The sequence below is a fragment of the Drosophila tropicalis genome, unplaced genomic scaffold (assembly GCF_018151085.1).
Source record: "Drosophila tropicalis isolate 14030-0801.00 unplaced genomic scaffold, ASM1815108v1 contig_845, whole genome shotgun sequence".
NCBI classification, from domain to species: Eukaryota; Metazoa; Arthropoda; class Insecta; order Diptera; family Drosophilidae; genus Drosophila; species Drosophila tropicalis.
Window position 1 is genome coordinate 9,345,760 of NW_027173338.1, and position 19,753 is coordinate 9,365,512.

Sequence of the window (19,753 nt, forward strand, 5' to 3'; positions counted from 1 at the left end):
CGATAACTAATCTTTGCCCATGTCCATCTCTAATTTGAAAACCATTTCCACGCGGTCTGTTTTTGTTTTGATTTTTTGCATGCTAATAAAATGGAGACCAATTACTTTACTGAATATGAAAATTTGGAAGTATGTACTCTAGCTTTTATTTAATTAAAAGAATTTACTAAATGATTTAGTTACATAGATTCATGAGCTAATGTTGAAGGATCGACCTCGCCAAGAGGCATACTACAATGCAATCTTACGAAATCGAGAACTCTTTAAGGACAAGGTACTATCTGCTTTTTGTGCAAATGCTGGGGCTCGTTTGGTGTATGCAATAGAAGCCTCTAACCTGGCCGCAATCGCAGTGGAATTAATTCAGGACAATAATCTCACGGGTATTGTAAAAGTCATACAATCTAAAGTTGAGGAATTTGAACTTCCTACGAATGCTGAAAAGGTCGACATCATCGTATCCGAATGGATGGGATTTTACCTATTGCACGAGGGAATGTTGGATTCGGTACTCTTTGCCCGAGACAAATTTTTAAAGCCCGACGGCCTAATGTTTCCCACCGAATGCACAATATTTGTGGCACCCTGTTCCTTGCCATCGCTTTTCGACTATTATAGCAATGTCGATGGAGTTAAGATGGACAAATTTGCGAGAAAACTTCGTTTGCAGAAATCAACAAGACCAGAGGTTACTCAATTGAAACCGAATGATTTGCTGCACGAAGGCGTTGTCTTCCATTGGATGAACTTAATGGACGTAAGTGTTGATGAACTGGCGGAAATACAATTTAAAGAAGTTTTAGCAGTTCAAAAAGCTGGAAAACATCAAGGATTTTGCATTTGGTTTGACGTTCTCTTTCCCGGTGATGATACTGTAGTTCTAAGCACTTCGCCCCTATCCCCAGAAACGCATTGGAAACAGTGTGTGGTTGTTTTACCCGAAGATTCGTGTGAAAATCTGGAAGAAAAGTCACCAATAGCATTTCAAATCAACATGAAACGCAATCCAAACGATGTCCGTAAATACAATTTGGAAGTCGAACTACTTGATGCCAATTTAGAGGAACATCCAGTGCCCTGCCCGTGTCATATGACCAAATGTATTTTAACTGAGGCGCATCTAAAAATGATGGACACTTCATAGTCCAAAAATTTACAAAATTGTTTCAAATATAAAAATGTTTACATACAATAAAAAATGTTACTTTTTCTGTGATTTAATTTCGCAATTATTTATGTAGTAACTGAATCGCTTTGATTTTTGTTTTAATAGATAGTTTTTTATTTAAATTAATTCATAAGTTCTCAAAACTATTAATAGGAAATTGGAAACAGTTTTAACATTTTAAATACAAGTACAAATTAATATCTCAGTCAAACTTAACATCTAAAGATCATTTACTTTATGCCCTCTGACAACAATTAGTCATTAAAAATATTTTCAATTCGACGGCCACTAGCCGAGCAGTCGTTGCAAACGGCATTGTAATTCTTTCAAAGAATGTTGTAACCGATTGCTGTCTGGCTTCTGATAGCAAATGTTTAAACAAGCTCCTACTATATCTTGGGCCTTGCCAATTATTCGCCTCCTGTGCAAATAAATGAAATTGATATTAGTAGTTGCAATTGAATTTAATCAAAAAACTGTGTACATACTTGGAACGGAACCATATGGCCTGAACATTATCGACCAGAAGGGTAACCACTCGTACTGCAGATTGGATAAGATGCCATTCGTTGCCTTCATTAGCCCAGATTCGTTCATTCATTGAAATCATTCTGCAAATTTTGGGGGAAAAAAAAACTAAATTACATATCTACAACTTTTTTTTAATTTTTAGGCATAACATACCTTGAGTAGTACTCTAACAAAAGTTCAACATCCAGATTCATTGCAACTAGTTTCTCAGGCACTGTTCCTTCAGGCAAACGGAGTTGACAAGCCTTAATCTCAAGCTCTCGAATTAGAAATGCAAACGGAAAACAGGCTCCCGATTCACCAAATTCTCTAACTAGTAACTCAATTTTACTAAACAATTTGACGCTGCGTTCATGGGCCGATCCAGGACAGTCGACAACACTATTTATAATATTACCCCAAACAGACTCAATCAGTAAGGGATCATTGTGGTGAGAACAGTTCAATATAGACAATTGGCATTCCCATAAATTGAACGGCTCGGCAAAATGTTGATACAATTGTGTAATATCATAGAGTGCGAAATTTAACTGTTTGACAGCCTGACTAGCCTCCTGCATGTTGGCATTTTGCGGATTATGGGCCAAAGCTGTCATATCAATCAAAACTGTTTTCTGTACACGTGCGATTTCCAGCTGTAAGCGAATAATTATGATAAATGTATATAAGTTTACCAAAGTTTCATAACAAAATAAAAACAAACCTTATCCTCTAGTTCCTTTTGGAATATCCCATTGGTTATGGAAGAGCCAACGTTCTCATTTCGCATACACATAACAGCACGTACCAAATACTCTATACGTAATTCCAGGGATATATTATCACTACGAGTCATTGCCAAATTGTCGAGAATCTGTGCGGCTTGTGCATGATGGGCGTTCTTTTCATAGTACTTCCAAAGTAAATCAATTAAAACCACATTTTCGGGATTTCGATTTACACTTCGACGTAGAAAATCGCCTAAAGATGGTTCGATTACGTCTAAAAGTTCACTAAGCATATCATGAGATAACAACCATTCGTAGAGGGTCACATGCATAAGGGGATCTTTAACACGTAGCGCTTGCATGGATATTTTTGGTATAGCTTGGTTGACATTACCCACATGGTCAGTAATATCAGATTTCATGTTATCCTGAACAGTTTTTCGATTGCAAAAAATTTCATAGACATGATCGAGCATAAGTTGAACCTCCTTGTAATAGTTCATCCTAGAAATACAAAATTTAATTATCAACTTAGAGTTTTCTTTTTTCGTATTAATTTAATTACCGTGTGGCAAAGCATGCGTAACCTTCACGATCTTCTGACGGCTCATTATTGTTATAAAAGTGTATTCCCACCTCTTCGGGATCACTTTTTGATGCACATGTGGCAGCAAGTTCGATTACCCCTTCATAGAATTCAGCTGAAATAAATTGTTGACAAATGCTGTGCAAGGGCAGTGTGGGAGCCGCATTTTTGCACATTTGTAGTGTAGTTCGTAGCATCGTCTCCTTATCTACTGATGATGTACAGTTCTTGGCATTCATTAATAGCTCAGTGGCCTTGTATGTTACTTCATCCTCATGTCTATACAGATTTGGACATAGTTCACGCAAATTATTCGATACTTCACACACGCTGGCCTTGTCTTTTAGATAGAAATTGATTAACGAGATAATTAGAAAAGCGCAGACTTCTGAACGTGTTAGTAAAAGATCTCGAAATGAACAGCACTCCAATAGCTTTTGATGCTCTGCACTTAATTGTTGGCAAAGCTGTTGAAACTTGTGTTTAGTGAGTATGCTCCAAAGTGATATCACCTCGCAGGCATGTTCTGCAAAATTATGGATAGAAATTTGTATGGTACATTTTGATCATAATAATAAAATTTGTGTCTGTTTTACTTACTGACAAATATATTTAACGCTGAAAGTGAACGTTTCTCTTCAGTCTGAGCCAACTCTGTGATATTGCGCTGCTCGTTCAAAGGTAAATGGCTATTAGACATTGCCAGATTACTAAAATGACTATCATAGGGCAAACGTGTAGTAGTAGAAGCTGCAAATTTAAAAATGATTTAAAATAATATAGTAAAATCTTGTTAATACCAACTTTAAGTCAGTCAAAACAAAAAGTACAATCACCCCTAACATTTCTAGTCTTTGGATCTAAGTTTTGTTGGCGTGCGTTACAAGGAGTAAAACAAATGAATTGACCTTAATTGAAAAGTCAAAATGCGATTCTAACTAACACTGAAGCTATCTTAAACAAATATAGATGTATAGATATTCATTTTGGTTGTCTTTAAACTTCACAAGAATAGAACTATGGGCTAGGTGAAATCTTTCACAAACCAGATTTGACTTACAAGAAAGATCGTGAACAGAATGCAATTCCAAAAAGTTTCTTAACGATCTTAACTCAAGTAAGAGTTGAGTACAATCGTTTAGTTTAAGATTGGAGTGGAAACTTTGATCGACACATCGTAAATGCCAAATGGGACGCAACATTCGTGATACAAATAGATACAAGCCATCATGTTTAGCCGAAAATATAATTGATGAATTTTCATTAGCCATTGCCGCCGAGGCCGTAACATTGGGAGGAACTGACCCTTGTGCAACTGGAAATATATAAAAATGATCTTGTTAATAGAAATAAATACATTGGAATTCTCATTCTTGTCTTACTGGGACTAATTGGCTGACTATATAGCGATGTGACTGGTGGATATGCGGTAGGACTGGCAGGACCAGCACTATTTGGCATTGGTGTTGACATATAGATTGGTGGCATGGTAGAATCCCTTCCGACAACAGTTGAATTAGCGCCCAATGTTTGATTTGGTAAATTTCGATTTGTCACATTATGATGAAATTTCTGATGTTGAAAACCCGGTTCACCTCCATATAACATGAAAGCTTGGGTTGCCCACATTGCTATATCGCCGCCACGAAACTTTTCTGAAGTGGCCAATAAAAGGGCGGTGGCACACGCCTCTCGAGCATTTTGTGGTTGAAAGAACATTTTCACCTCCTCATGGTGTGGCCCGTTGCAGGCCAACATCAATTGGTGTAAAATGTCTGCCGCCTTAAGCAACTCGATTATGTGTGTGCCCTGATTAGTAAGTAAAGCCAATTTACGTGGAGTTCGGGCGTTATAAAGAAGTGATTTATAACCCGAACGAAGGGAGTCGTGCACTTCAGCTAAACCCCAGACGATGCCATCCAATCCGGCCAGAGCTGTGGACTCTGATAAATAGTTGAAGTTCATAAATGGCGCTGAACTGATGGACCATAGTAAATCTTGCTCTTGCTGCTGTGTTGTGACCATCAAAGTGGTGCCCTCGCTGTAATGGGCCGCATGCACTTGCTTAGGTTTGTTGGTAGTTGCATTTGGAGTGTATCCCGGCGGCAGACGCACATGAAGTAAATAGAGACCCCGTGTCGATTCAAAATCACCCATTGGCGGGGGAGTTAGACCTGATTGTGGAACTCCGCAATTATCGGCCTGCATATAGGCACTTGCCTGTTGTGGTAAATTCAGCGATGTTGTGGAGAAATAAAGACGAACGCCACTCTGTGTAACAGCTACCAAGTGCAGACCGTTTGCATCATCTACGCTAAGTGCACAAATTGCCTTAACACATTTGAAAATCGATGGATCCACAGTTCTGAAAATATAATAGTCGTAATATTAGCAAAAAAAAAAAAAAAATGTGCCAAGATGTAAATAAAATAAATTTAAATATATACTTGATAAGGTTGACGCATTGGCTGACAATATCGTTTTGTGTAACTTTTCCCAGCCTTCGTGTTTGTATATAATCCTTGCCCATTTCCCAGGCTTCAATCGAACCTCGCTCTGTCAGAAGATAAAGTAATTTTCGACTATTGTCAACGGCAATACGTTCGATGGGATCAACTTCCTGCAAAGAAACAAATGCATTCAATAAGCCATGTAAATTATTATATTCGTATTATTCTACATACAGAAAATACTTTAAGGAAACTGGGAACCATACAGGAAACGATACCCTGCGATAGATTAATTTTTTTGCAACGTTTCCCAAACCAGCTGGACTCAGCCTGATAGTGAATCTCATATAAGCAGCCATCACGACCGCCTAGAAAAATGCGACCATCTTCGGTTCCTTTAATAACACCTATCGATATGTTGTCTGTGGCAATAACAAATATTGGTCTATTCATCAGCATCATGGCATTTTGCTGCTCCTGCTCGAGTCGGGAAGAAGCCTTGCATTCTGTTGAATCGTCACCAAATGTCACACCCAACACAATAACCTCAATCGGTGTCGTTAATATAAGCAAATACTTGACATCATTGACAAAAACGCCGGACTTTGGTTTGACCAATCCAACGCTAACAATCAAATGACTTAGACCATCATAGTAGGCAACATCCCGTGCCTGATCGTAGGTCCATATATATATTTCTGAATCAATGGTCAACCATGCACGCCCAATTTCCGGAAATAAGCCCATGGTGCAATGACATTTGATATCTAACAATGAGAATTGAGTAAATTACTATTAATTCTCAATTAAAGCTTAAACCATCTATCACATACGCTTAAAGTGTTCCAAGATCTCGGTGGGAATGCCCGACTTTGTTACTGTTCGCATTTGTTGTAGGTTATGTGTATCATTAGAGGGCAAATACGCTAGACTTTGATAGTCATGATCATTGAGTCCGCTCATTGTTGCCCTGCCATGTTGGCTGACGCCGGTTAACTAGAAGAATTAAAAAAATGAAAATAATAATATTTATTTTATGTATCAGATTTGTTATAAACTTACCTCCAGCAGGCCCGGCTTTTGTCTGTCTCGGCTGTCGTGCCATTCTAACATATTTCCGGCCGTCAATAGAAGGTCCTGCGGTGATTGTGTTGCATTCATAGTCATGTTCTTAAATAATGTCTATTTCTAATCACAGTATTAATTGAAAACGAACTTAATTGCTTTTATCAAGTTATTTAATCAAATAGAAAACAAAATGTCAGGAAATTAGCGCGAAATACAGCCAGCTGAAACAGAGACGCCGATTAGAGATGGACCAATGTGCATGTGCGTTTTACAAGCTATCGTTCCTCCCTAAAACCCATGACCGATAATTTATCGACACTATTTTTAAAAATCCCTTTTTTCTGGCAGCACCAAATCGAAAATTTCCTTTGTTTTTTCTGGCAACGCCAACCATACGAAACTTCTTTTTTCTGGCAACACCAATCAGAAGAAACGTCAGAAATTTCCTTTCTTTTTTCAACCTCTTTCCGGTCGGTCTGCAGTGTGTAAGTTTTGTTACGAATTTGATTGAAACGAAATTTAAAAACATCAGTTTAATAAACACCTTAAACATGTTAATTAATGCTTCAAACGTTAGGCTACATGTTCAACTTGTTGCGTTTATTTATATTTCTGACAAAAATGATGTATTGCATACAAATATACAATAATTGCAAGTGCCAGTGAATTTTGTATAAACGATTTCGTTTGTTTGTATGTGAACCTAAACCGGCAGTTTAATACTTGCAATGGGACACAATAATGATTAAAATGATGACAAAATTACAAAATACTTGAATATTAATATTAGTTTGTACTATTTGTTTTATGCAGTGTCGCCAAAATGCGAACGATCAACTCGAACCAATGTGTGAAAATCCCCAAGGATATCAAGGCCTCTGTGAAGGCTCGTGTGGTCACCATCGTCGGCACCCGCGGCACTCTGAAGCGTAGCTTTAAACACTTGGCCCTGGATATGTACATGTCGGACAAGCGGACGTTGAAGGTAGAGAAATGGTTTGGTACCAAGAAGGAGCTAGCTGCTGTCCGTACTGTCTGCAGTCACATTGAAAACATGATAAAGGGTAATTATTATTTGATATACATCGTTTAGGTTGAGATAACAATTTGCTCTTTTAATTATTATTATTGCAGGAGTGACTTTTGGCTTCCAGTACAAAATGCGCGCTGTATATGCCCATTTCCCCATTAACTGCGTAACATCGGAGAACAACACGGTTATTGAAATCCGTAATTTCTTGGGTGAAAAGTACATTCGTCGTGTCGAGATGGCATCTGGTGTGACCGTTGTCAATTCCACTGCCCAAAAGGATGAACTTATCGTTGAGGGCAACGACATTGAAGCTGTCTCCGGATCAGCTGCACTCATCCAGCAATCTACTACCGTCAAGAACAAGGATATCCGTAAATTCCTTGACGGTCTGTACGTCTCTGAAAAGACGACCGTAGTGAAGACGGAAGCTTAGATGTTTATAATTATTTGTTTCTACCTGAAAAGTGAATAAAAAAACAATGCTGGCCGAAACTAATTAACGGAAAGTGTATTTTCTAAAATCATTCCAATTATCGTCAACACTTTTTACCCATTGTGTAGTGCGGGAAAATAGAACATAGTGAAAATATTATGAGGGAGAAAAGTGTTTAAGTGTAATATGCTGGATAAATGTGCTTAAGGAGTATGTATGTTTGAACTAACTAACTACTAATTGTTTGATTCGAAAGAGGTCTGCACTATTAGTCGACACTAATTATATATTATTGTCTATGCTCTTTGCTGTTTAAAGCATAATAACCGTTTCCTCAATCAGCAAAACAAATTAGTTTGTTGTTTGAATTTAATTATAAGACTTCCAAAACATGATGGTTATTTTTCGAATATATAAAATATTACTGTCATGAAAAGTATATTCTTGATTAGGATAATGGTTTGCGATCGTCTAGATCCAAGCAAAATCCTCCTTGTAATGTGGGCTATATTCACATAAAATAGAATTTTATTCCCCGTTTGCTTAAAATTGTAAATTTTTGCATACTTTTAGGCCTTTATTTTTGTCAGAAACATGGGATAGTAATCTATATATTAACATATATATAAATCGCATTTCTGAAAATTGGTTGGAAACGGTTTGAATGTTAAAAAAAATATTACAGAACGACGACTTGTGTAGATTTTATTCAGTTGATTCTGAAGAATTGTCGCAAATCTCGAAAATTGCAACACTTAGAATATATACTTAAACGTTTTTTGCTCTTTGTGCAAAACACAGTTCTTAGCAATTAAAACGGAGGCCTAAAAGTATGCAAACGCGTCGAAAAATTACAATCTTTACTACAGACGGTTTTGTTAATTGCCAAGTTTATGTAAGTTTAGCTGTTATGGCCGTTATTTGTTTAGGGTAAAATGATTTATTTTGTTTGCTCTACAAATGGATATAAATATCTTGATAACTGCTAGCTCCAGCATAAATAAATTTTCGAAGATTTTAAACCCCAAGTTCTTTCTTTTCACCAATTGACAGAAATATTTGATAGAATCATTATTTGTTTTCTTTTATTTATTCTTAAAGTTTCGAAATACAAATTCATTCCTTTACTAAACGTAAAAGTTAAATTCAAGTTGTACAAGAACTGCCAAGTTTCGAAGAGAATGTGCAGACCTGCTTGCAATTTTATAAAATAGTTCATATATAATGATGGATGTCTTGAAAATTAAGGAACATATTTTTGGTCATCACTTAAAAAATATTTAAGGAATGATTTCACAAAAATAGTTTCGTGTCATTAGTAAACTTAAAATAATACAAATTTTCATAATCTTTGTAAGTAACTTTAAATAGAGTTCTCCGCATTATAGGAAGTACAGCTGGTTTTCCAAAGCTGCTGATGGGGCTCGGTTGATGCTTTCGGCGACAAGGAAAGCCAATTTGTGTGCATATTGGCACACGGCAGGGACACGACAAGAACCAGACCAATTATAGTACATATGGGTCATTTTATACGCCAGCATCTGAATCTTATCAGCGCTGAGTCCCATGTTGTCATGGATGACGTTATAATTTGTGGGTGATACCGTTCCCTGATTCACAGCCTGTGACACTAAGAAAAAGTCGTAGCGTTCTGGCAATGTAATAACATCGTCGACAACGGTACCTGGCTCGGGATTGCGCCTGTTAACAAAGTAACGAGTATTAATGCGTTTGGCGACGACAACAAAAGCCATGCGAGAGCCTTCAGGCTTGCCTGCCGACTTGTAAATTTCATCAAGCTTGGCCTTTAAAAATTTTACTTCCGTATTGAAAACCTGATGAAGTTGGCCATCGCCAACACCATCACGGAAGAAGAGAATGCGCTCTGGTAGAGCCCCATGCAAGTCACGGTAAGCTTTTAAGGCGTATGTCATATTCATGGACATCTGATTCGACAATTCCTGTCCCTTCATGTGCTCGTTCACCGAAGAGTAGTAGCGCTGGGATATTTTCATGTCCATTGTGGCTACTAAAGCGCCATATGATTTGTTCTTACTCTTCGGGGAATGACATACATCGAAGCCGACCGTCATTAGACCACGTAAAGGCAGCTCTATCATCCACGGAGCACCCATCAACTTTGCATTCATTTGAATAACAACTTTTGTGGCGATCGACATCAATCCGCCAACCCTTTCTTGACGCGGTGCAATGGTTTTCAGTGTCACAACTTGCGACGGCACAGGGCGATCCACACAAGCTCGCTTCTTGATGCAACTATACCTGCAAAAGAAAAATTCTAAATATTACTCACAATCTTTATTTGATCAAATCATTTTCTCATACTTTTCTTCATTGGGGGTTTTCAAAACAAGCATTATGATTTGAGGATCCTTTGTTGTGGTATTGTCAATTGCTCGAGAATAGGTACCGTTGCGGTCATCGGGAATTTCCTCACTGTAATTATAGTATATGCCAAGTGACAAGTTCACTTTAAAGATACTTTAAACGATTTTGAACTTACTATCGTGGTTCGGCAATCAACATCTTCATGCCTGAAGCTGCTCTCATGCACATCTTAACGAATTCTTGAGCCTCGCGCTTACTACGCTGTGGAACAATCACATACCATCGCTTAATATCAACATGGGTGAACATGGAATTAGTACGAAATTCGTATGACCAATCTGCGCGATGGTCGCAAAGGAACTTCATCTGGTTTCCGAAAATTATTTTTTCCGATGGTAACACACGTGCCGGTATCTCAACCAACGCAACACCCAAATCAATATTCCACGATTTTAAAACTTCCATGCTATGTGCAGATGATTTTAGGCGGCTATTGAAAGCACGGAGGCGCTCAATACGGCGATCAGGAGCTAATCGGGTGTGCTCACTCATTGCCTTCATCAGCCTGGATTAAACGACAAACAAAACAGGAAAGTAAGATTACGGCAGAAAAAAGAAATATTTTGCAAAAGGACCCACCTAAAATTGGCACGCATTGCGTCTGTCATTCCAGTAGCACGAGCCAATTCGGGAATCAACATAATGAGCGAATCCGCTCCACCGCGAATATTTTTTTCTGTCGGACAGCACACAATCATTGGCTGCTTGCAGTCCCGGATGGAGATGTTATAACGCTAAATTTCGAGTATACAGAAATTAATATTTTAAACCTATACACTTGTGAACGGATTGGTGATTTACCGTTTTATAGTAATCCACATAAGTAATGTCCCCATTCTTGGTAGTAAACGTCGATAATGGAGATGAGTCAAAGTCCACCTCATCTACACGGTATGTTTTATTGTTATAATCCGTGAAAACAACCATGCCTAACCAAATGTGAAAAAACAAATTAAATAATCTATTAAATTGTCGTGTAAGACATGTGGACATCAAAAATATAGGTTCTTCACAAGTTCACAGTCAGCACAAGATGTCCATAATACAATTCTTCTACCCTCCCATGTGTTAGTTTTTATAAAACTATGTGTAACAAACAAATTAAATATTCAGTCTACATTTCAGCTTCAACTTTATAAGAATTAAGAACCAGAGAAAAACATACCAATAACTTGTCGCCTGAATGCAGCTTGATAATCGTCATTATCACGAATTGTCTCGGACAAAATGTTAAACAAGGTGTCAGTTCTCATAACCTTATGTGCAACCTCTGAGCAAAGCAATATGTCCGCCTCGTGCTGGCGAATAGAAGTTTGATATCCGGGCCATAATTCCATGCGATAAGTCTCCAGGTTAATCTAAGATCAAAATTAATGAGTATCGGACACGAAAATTCAGGTTGGGACCGCTACAATGAAGGAATTACCTTTGCCTTTGGATCAAAAAAATTGCGTGAGACTAACTGCAAATTCAAACCCTCCATGGCTCTTCGAAGAATCAGGTTGAGAACCTGAAATTGCTGAGCATCCCCGGATTCCACAGTGCCGACTTGCTTGATTTTCACCTCAAATTTTTCACCCGTGCGACTTGTAGTCAACAACTCCAAAACGTAAAGACTGTTGGGCACAGGCTTGAAAGCTGTTGAGCAAAAAAGTACGGTTCCATCAAATATATAACCGCCCAAAAGATCCCGGTGTTCCGATAACAGTCCACGCCGCAAGCGAGTATTGTCTACGTCAGGAACAAAGTCTACTCGGTATTGGTAAATCGTCCAATTCGGGGTGGTCAAAAGTTTAAAGTAATTGGTTTGGGCGGTAATTCTCCTGCCCGACAATCCCGTTTTGGTCACCAATCCCTGAGGCCGAGAGTGTACAACTTGCGAAATTACGCGACGACCCCGAACTGATCCACGTGCATCACCTTTTCAAAAAAAAAAAACGAAAATTAATTTGTATTACATATTAAAATTCACCACTCACCATCACCACTTCTTTCAGTCTCACGAGATTTCTGTGTCTCGGTAGTACTTTGACTGCCTGAACCTTCTTGCAACTGCCTCGGAGGTTCATTGACTACGGCAGCAGCAGCTGCTCCAACTTGATGCTGTTGACTCCCGCTTGAAGAAGAAGCCTGGCCCTAAAATCAACACAAAATTTAATTTAATTTTAAACAAAGCTAGCAAGAGTAAACTAAAACGGTCCAAAACCAACAACAAAAACACAACACCACTGTCTTCATGTATGTACATATACATATATGCATCTACATACATTCATATTTATATGCTTACACACATACAACCATCAAAATTAAAGAGTCATCACTTTTTTAGCCTCGGAATATATGCATGTACATAGGGTACACAGGCAACCCATGGGAATAAATTGCGATAAAGTTTCTAGGATCTAGACAATTATTAAACAACTTTAGATTTCCGAGTTTGGTATAAAAAGCTGTACCAAATCATTACGCATATACATGGTTTGTATATATGTACATATATTCTATGTAGCATTGCCTTAACCTTATTTAAATTTGGCGCTACAATTCTTTCATTCCTTTCGTATTGGTGCGCATTGCGGGTTTACTACACGAACAAAGTCGTTAGAGCCGAATAAGACTGAGTGAGTATCCGATCTCTTCTTTGAATGCATACATATACATACATACATATTGACATGAATGGTCGTACATACACACATATACATATGAAAATAAAACAGACAAAGCGTCATACCGCTCTAACGGTTAATCCTTCGCAATGGGAAATGATGCCCCCCAAAACTGAATGCAAACTCTACGACTCAATTTACACACATGTAACCATTTGCTAAATTCCGAGAAATTTTTCTATTTGACAATTGATGTACACATTTACGTACATACATTAAGTAAAAACTGTAATACATTATTCGGAATTAATATTTACCAATTGAGGCCCCAAGCCACGAGTTAGGTCTTCATTTTTTTTTAATTCCACGACCTCGACCTCGGGAGTGTCCAGAATTAGACGGCAGATTATTCATAATTACTTAAATCTTAATTTCACTTCTATATCCACACTTTTTTCTTTACGAGTCAGAAATAAAATTCGCACACTCAAAGCTTCAAGAGGAAGAAATTCAAATGATGTTCCTGGAGCTGGAAAAAACATCGATGGTACTATCGATACATCGATGGTTTTGTATTTTTATAAAACATCGATGTTTGGCCAGCACTATCGATGTTTTCTTTCTTTTACAAGAGGAAGAAATTCAAATGATGTCGCTATAATAATAGGGGGTACAATAAATTCCATTTTGTTCCACATCCATCTTTTTATTAAAAGCCAGAGGGCCGGGGCTAACTTCGACCGCGTCAAAGTTTGTATACCCTTGCAACTTTTTTGGTAACTCTTTCCTTACCTATTAGCCATCAATGTGGAAGAACGTTTTATCTAAAAAGGCTTATGTTTGCGAAAGAATGGCCTACAATCATGGGAAATAACGAAGATATTGATCAAAGTCACTGTTTTCCACCGATCGTTCCTATGGGAGCTATATGATATAGTCACCCGATCTTTATCAAATTCGGCACAGTCATTAACAGATATATTAAATTATGAAATGTTTAATTTGAAAACAATCACGTTAAAAGTAACGAAGTTATTTACAAAAGTCACTGTTTTCGACCGATCGTTCCTATGGGAGCTATATGATATAGTCATCCGATCTTGATCAAATTTGGCACAGTCGTTTATAAGCGTAATAAACTCTCTAATATTAAGTTTTACGATAATAGCATAGAAAATAACGAAGTTATTGAGAAAAGTCACTGTTCGTGACTTTGGGGTTTGTATGGGAGCTATATGATATGTTGGTCCGATCTGGCTGAGTCTGAGATATACAACCCCGTCAATTAGACCCCGGTCTAGGAGGAGTTTGCGTTGATCCAGACGGACGGACGGACATGGCTATTTGAACTCGTCTCGTCGTGCTGATCAAGAATATATATACTTTGTATGGTCGGAGATGCTTCGTTCTATGCGTTGCACACTTCTGACCAAAATTAATATACCCTTTTTGCAAGGGTATAAAAAATCAGGTCAAAATAGAATCTTCTAAATTCCTATTACAAATAGGTAAAACATATAAAAACTTTTAATTTGATACTGATTAAAATAAAATTCTGTCAAATTATTTAAATCCTCTTTTGATCCAAAAAAATTGCTTAAGTTTTGAAAAAATTAAAGTTTTAAGATGTTGGTATAAGTTCGACAAACCGGAAATTATACATTTTTTGGGATGGATATTCTTTTCCTTATCATCAGAAATAAATTAGAATAGAGCTGAAACCAAATGGAATGTATTGACATCTGAAAAACGATAAGTGTAACCCCAAATTAAAGAAACGTCGATAAATTTAGTGAATCGGTTCTCCCTTTTTCGCCCATCATTTGAATTTCTTCCTCTTGTAAAAGAAAGAAAATATCGATAGTGCTGGCCAAACATCGATGTTTTATAAAAATACAAAACCATCGATGTATCGATAGTACCATCGATGTTTTTTCCAGCTCTAGGAACATCGTTTGAATTTCTTCCTCTTAAAGCTTTGAGTGTGCGAATTTTATTTCTGACTCGTAAAGAAAAAAGTGTGGATATAGAAGTGAAATTAAGATTTAAGTAATTATGAATAATCTGCCGTCTAATTCTGGACACTCCCGTGGACACTCCCGTGGACAAGGTCGTGGAAATAAAAGAAATGAAGACCTAACTCGTGGCTTGGGGCCTCAATTGGTAAATATTAATTCCGAATAATGTATTACAGTTTTTACTTATTGTACGTAAATGTGTACATCAATTGTCAAATAGAAAAATTTCTCGGAATTTAGCAAATGGTTGCATGTGTGTAAATTGAGTCGTAGAGTTTGCATTCAGTTTTGGGGGGGCATCATTTCCCATTGCGAAGGATTAACCGTTAGAGCGGTATGACGCTTTGTCTGTTTTATTTTCATATGTATATGTGTGTATGTACGACCATTCATGTCAATATGTATGTATGTATATGTATGCATTCAAAGAAGAGATCGGATACTCACTCAGTCTTATTCGGCTCTAACGACTTTGTTCGTGTAGTAAACCCGCAATGCGCACCAATACCAAAGGAATGAAAGAATTTTAGCGCCAAATTTAAATAAGGTTAAGGCAATGCTACATAGAATATATGTACATATATACATACCATGTATATGCGTAATGATTTGGTACAGCTTTTTATACCAAACTCGGAAATCTAAAGTTGTTTAATAATTGTCTAGATCCTAGAAACTTTATCGCAATTTATTCCCATGGGTTGCCTGTGTACCCTATGTACATGCATATATTCCGAGGCTAAAAAAGTGATGACTCTTTAATTTTGATGGTTGTATGTGTGTAAGCATATAAATATGAATGTATGTAGATGCATATATGTATATGTACATACATGAAGACAGTGGTGTTGTGTTTTTGTTGTTGGTTTTGGACCGTTTTAGTTTACTCTTGCTAGCTTTGTTTAAAATTAAATTAAATTTTGTGTTGATTTTAGGGCCAGGCTTCTTCTTCAAGCGGGAGTCAACAGCATCAAGTTGGAGCAGCTGCTGCTGCCGTAGTCAATGAACCTCCGAGGCAGTTGCAAGAAGGTTCAGGCAGTCAAAGTACTACCGAGACACAGAAATCTCGTGAGACTGAAAGAAGTGGTGATGGTGAGTGGTGAATTTTAATATGTAATACAAATTAATTTTCGTTTTTTTTTTGAAAAGGTGATGCACGTGGATCAGTTCGGGGTCGTCGCGTAATTTCGCAAGTTGTACACTCTCGGCCTCAGGGATTGGTGACCAAAACGGGATTGTCGGGCAGGAGAATTACCGCCCAAACCAATTACTTTAAACTTTTGACCACCCCGAATTGGACGATTTACCAATACCGAGTAGACTTTGTTCCTGACGTAGACAATACTCGCTTGCGGCGTGGACTGTTATCGGAACACCGGGATCTTTTGGGCGGTTATATATTTGATGGAACCGTACTTTTTTGCTCAACAGCTTTCAAGCCTGTGCCCAACAGTCTTTACGTTTTGGAGTTGTTGACTACAAGTCGCACGGGTGAAAAATTTGAGGTGAAAATCAAGCAAGTCGGCACTGTGGAATCCGGGGATGCTCAGCAATTTCAGGTTCTCAACCTGATTCTTCGAAGAGCCATGGAGGGTTTGAATTTGCAGTTAGTCTCACGCAATTTTTTTGATCCAAAGGCAAAGGTAATTCCTTCATTGTAGCGGTCCCAACCTGAATTTTCGTGTCCGATACTCATTAATTTTGATCTTAGATTAACCTGGAGACTTATCGCATGGAATTATGGCCCGGATATCAAACTTCTATTCGCCAGCACGAGGCGGACATATTGCTTTGCTCAGAGGTTGCACATAAGGTTATGAGAACTGACACCTTGTTTAACATTTTGTCCGAGACAATTCGTGATAATGACGATTATCAAGCTGCATTCAGGCGACAAGTTATTGGTATGTTTTTCTCTGGTTCTTAATTCTTATAAAGTTGAAGCTGAAATGTAGACTGAATATTTAATTTGTTTGTTACACATAGTTTTATAAAAACTAACACATGGGAGGGTAGAAGAATTGTATTATGGACATCTTGTGCTGACTGTGAACTTGTGAAGAACCTATATTTTTGATGTCCACATGTCTTACACGACAATTTAATAGATTATTTAATTTGTTTTTTCACATTTGGTTAGGCATGGTTGTTTTCACGGATTATAACAATAAAACATACCGTGTAGATGAGGTGGACTTTGACTCATCTCCATTATCGACGTTTACTACCAAGAATGGGGACATCACTTATGTGGATTACTATAAAACGGTAAATCACCAATCCGTTCACAAGTGTATAGGTTTAAAATATTAATTTCTGTATACTCGAAATTTAGCGTTATAACATCTCCATCCGGGACTGCAAGCAGCCAATGATTGTGTGCTGTCCGACAGAAAAAAATATTCGCGGTGGAGCGGATTCGCTCATTATGTTGATTCCCGAATTGGCTCGTGCTACTGGAATGACAGACGCAATGCGTGCCAATTTTAGGTGGGTCCTTTTGCAAAATATTTCTTTTTTCTGCCGTAATCTTACTTTCCTGTTTTGTTTGTCGTTTAATCCAGGCTGATGAAGGCAATGAGTGAGCACACCCGATTAGCTCCTGATCGCCGTATTGAGCGCCTCCGTGCTTTCAATAGCCGCCTAAAATCATCTGCACATAGCATGGAAGTTTTAAAATCGTGGAATATTGATTTAGGTGTTGCGTTGGTTGAGATACCGGCACGTGTGTTACCATCGGAAAAAATAATTTTCGGAAACCAGATGAAGTTCCTTTGCGACCATCGCGCAGATTGGTCATACGAATTTCGTACTAATTCCATGTTCACCCATGTTGATATTAAGCGATGGTATGTGATTGTTCCACAGCGTAGTAAGCGCGAGGCTCAAGAATTCGTTAAGATGTGCATGAGAGCAGCTTCAGGCATGAAGATGTTGATTGCCGAACCACGATAGTAAGTTCAAAATCGTTTAAAGTATCTTTAAAGTGAACTTGTCACTTGGCATATACTATAATTACAGTGAGGAAATTCCCGATGACCGCAACGGTACCTATTCTCGAGCAATTGACAATACCACAACAAAGGATCCTCAAATCATAATGCTTGTTTTGAAAACCCCCAATGAAGAAAAGTATGAGAAAATGATTTGATCAAATAAAGATTGTGAGTAATATTTAGAATTTTTCTTTTGCAGGTATAGTTGCATCAAGAAGCGAGCTTGTGTGGATCGCCCTGTGCCGTCGCAAGTTGTGACACTGAAAACCATTGCACCGCGTCAAGAAAGGGTTGGCGGATTGATGTCGATCGCCACAAAAGTTGTTATTCAAATGAATGCAAAGTTGATGGGTGCTCCGTGGATGATAGAGCTGCCTTTACGTGGTCTAATGACGGTCGGCTTCGATGTATGTCATTCCCCGAAGAGTAAGAACAAATCATATGGCGCTTTAGTAGCCACAATGGACATGAAAATATCCCAGCGCTACTACTCTTCGGTGAACGAGCACATGAAGGGACAGGAATTGTCGAATCAGATGTCCATGAATATGACATACGCCTTAAAAGCTTACCGTGACTTGCATGGGGCTCTACCAGAGCGCATTCTCTTCTTCCGTGATGGTGTTGGCGATGGCCAACTTCATCAGGTTTTCAATACGGAAGTAAAATTTTTAAAGGCCAAGCTTGATGAAATTTACAAGTCGGCAGGCAAGCCTGAAGGCTCTCGCATGGCTTTTGTTGTCGTCGCCAAACGCATTAATACTCGTTACTTTGTTAACAGGCGCAATCCCGAGCCAGGTACCGTTGTCGACGATGTTATTACATTGCCAGAACGCTACGACTTTTTCTTAGTGTCACAGGCTGTGAATCAGGGAACGGTATCACCCACAAATTATAACGTCATCCATGACAACATGGGACTCAGCGCTGATAAGATTCAGATGCTGGCGTATAAAATGACCCATATGTACTATAATTGGTCTGGTTCTTGTCGTGTCCCTGCCGTGTGCCAATATGCACACAAATTGGCTTTCCTTGTCGCCGAAAGCATCAACCGAGCCCCATCAGCAGCTTTGGAAAACCAGCTGTACTTCCTATAATGCGGAGAACTCTATTTAAAGTTACTTACAAAGATTATGAAAATTTGTATTATTTTAAGTTTACTAATGACACGAAACTATTTTTGTGAAATCATTCCTTAAATATTTTTTAAGTGATGACCAAAAATATGTTCCTTAATTTTCAAGACATCCATCATTATATATGAACTATTTTATAAAATTGCAAGCAGGTCTGCACATTCTCTTTGAAACTTTGCAGTTCTTGTACAACTTGAATTTAATTTTTACGTTTAGTAAAGAAATATAATTTTTTTATTTTCCAAACTCTAAAAACACAAATAAAGTTGTTTGCGGAAAATTGAATCAACTTTAAGATTAAGTTTAAAACGTTTGTCAATTGATGAAAGTAATACAGAATTAGACTTTAATTCGTATTTTGATATTGATACCGAATATAGTCAGGTGATTTGAAGTTTTCGCAGTTTTGAATGGTCAGGCAAAGCTCCACAGTCTATAAATTTTCCCTAAACCAATTGAAAAATTTGTGGTTGATTCTTTATAATTTTTACTCACTGTCAATTTTGAACAATTTTTCTAAGATTACAACATATTTTTTTTTTTTTTTAATTTTTTGAACACATGTTTTCTTATACTTAATAATAAATTTGATAAACTGGACAA

General features: G+C 37.8%; 5 protein-coding genes across 5 annotated transcripts; 3 read left to right on the top strand and 2 right to left on the bottom strand.

Moving 5' to 3' along the window:
* The first annotated feature begins 12 nt into the window (after positions 1-12).
* Art8 (Arginine methyltransferase 8) lies at positions 13-1,216 on the top strand. The gene is made up of 2 exons (XM_068294555.1): positions 13-129; positions 188-1,216. The coding sequence occupies exons 1-2, from the start codon at positions 91-93 to the stop codon at positions 1,142-1,144; spliced, it is 996 nt and encodes a 331-aa protein (XP_068150656.1). The 5' UTR covers positions 13-90; the 3' UTR covers positions 1,145-1,216.
* A 49-nt stretch (positions 1,217-1,265) lies between these two features.
* On the bottom strand, positions 1,266-6,762 carry Nup154 (nuclear pore complex protein Nup154). Its single transcript, XM_068294556.1, has 12 exons — positions 6,505-6,762; positions 6,276-6,438; positions 5,677-6,209; positions 5,440-5,612; positions 4,375-5,357; positions 4,053-4,307; positions 3,593-3,742; positions 2,972-3,518; positions 2,403-2,910; positions 1,853-2,334; positions 1,657-1,779; positions 1,266-1,589 (listed from the first exon to the last, which is right to left on the bottom strand). The coding sequence occupies exons 1-12, from the start codon at positions 6,607-6,609 to the stop codon at positions 1,457-1,459; spliced, it is 4,155 nt and encodes a 1,384-aa protein (XP_068150657.1). The 5' UTR covers positions 6,610-6,762; the 3' UTR covers positions 1,266-1,456.
* Positions 6,763-6,865: 103 nt separating this feature from the next.
* On the top strand, positions 6,866-8,039 carry RpL9 (ribosomal protein L9). The gene is made up of 3 exons (XM_068294365.1): positions 6,866-6,995; positions 7,324-7,574; positions 7,645-8,039. Exons 2-3 carry the CDS (start codon positions 7,334-7,336, stop codon positions 7,974-7,976), a joined length of 573 nt encoding a protein of 190 aa, XP_068150466.1. The 5' UTR covers positions 6,866-6,995; positions 7,324-7,333; the 3' UTR covers positions 7,977-8,039.
* Positions 8,040-9,034: 995 nt separating this feature from the next.
* On the bottom strand, positions 9,035-13,426 carry LOC137580328 (protein aubergine-like). Its single transcript, XM_068294321.1, is given in 10 exon segments — positions 9,035-10,259; positions 10,323-10,433; positions 10,501-10,890; positions 10,965-11,119; positions 11,187-11,314; positions 11,551-11,743; positions 11,812-12,305; positions 12,365-12,521; positions 13,315-13,359; positions 13,361-13,426. Coding segments are annotated over 10 exon segments (2,625 nt in total). The 5' UTR covers positions 13,412-13,426; the 3' UTR covers positions 9,035-9,358.
* Positions 13,427-14,967: 1,541 nt separating this feature from the next.
* LOC137581467 (protein aubergine-like) lies at positions 14,968-19,753 on the top strand. The gene is made up of 9 exons (XM_068295707.1): positions 14,968-15,160; positions 15,951-16,107; positions 16,165-16,658; positions 16,727-16,919; positions 17,156-17,283; positions 17,351-17,505; positions 17,580-17,969; positions 18,037-18,147; positions 18,211-19,753. The coding sequence occupies exons 1-9, from the start codon at positions 15,053-15,055 to the stop codon at positions 19,109-19,111; spliced, it is 2,637 nt and encodes an 878-aa protein (XP_068151808.1). The 5' UTR covers positions 14,968-15,052; the 3' UTR covers positions 19,112-19,753.

Coding starts and splice junctions, on each gene's coding strand:
- Art8 (XM_068294555.1), top strand. CDS start 91: ATGGAGACCAATTACTTTACTGAATATGAAAATTTGGAA. Junction 130..187: donor CTGAATATGAAAATTTGGAA/GTATGTACTCTA, acceptor TTAGTTACATAG/ATTCATGAGCTAATGTTGAA.
- Nup154 (XM_068294556.1), bottom strand. CDS start 6,609: ATGACTATGAATGCAACACAATCACCGCAGGACCTTCTATTGACGGCC. Junction 6,439..6,504: donor AAAAGCCGGGCCTGCTGGAG/GTAAGTTTATAA, acceptor TAATTCTTCTAG/TTAACCGGCGTCAGCCAACA. Junction 1,780..1,852: donor TTGTTAGAGTACTACTCAAG/GTATGTTATGCC, acceptor CAAAATTTGCAG/AATGATTTCAATGAATGAAC.
- RpL9 (XM_068294365.1), top strand. CDS start 7,334: ATGCGAACGATCAACTCGAACCAATGTGTGAAAATCCCCAAGGATATC. Junction 7,575..7,644: donor CATTGAAAACATGATAAAGG/GTAATTATTATT, acceptor TTATTATTGCAG/GAGTGACTTTTGGCTTCCAG.
- LOC137581467 (XM_068295707.1), top strand. CDS start 15,053: ATGAATAATCTGCCGTCTAATTCTGGACACTCCCGTGGACACTCCCGT. Junction 15,161..15,950: donor GTGGCTTGGGGCCTCAATTG/GTAAATATTAAT, acceptor TGTTGATTTTAG/GGCCAGGCTTCTTCTTCAAG. Junction 16,920..17,155: donor ATTCAGGCGACAAGTTATTG/GTATGTTTTTCT, acceptor ACATTTGGTTAG/GCATGGTTGTTTTCACGGAT.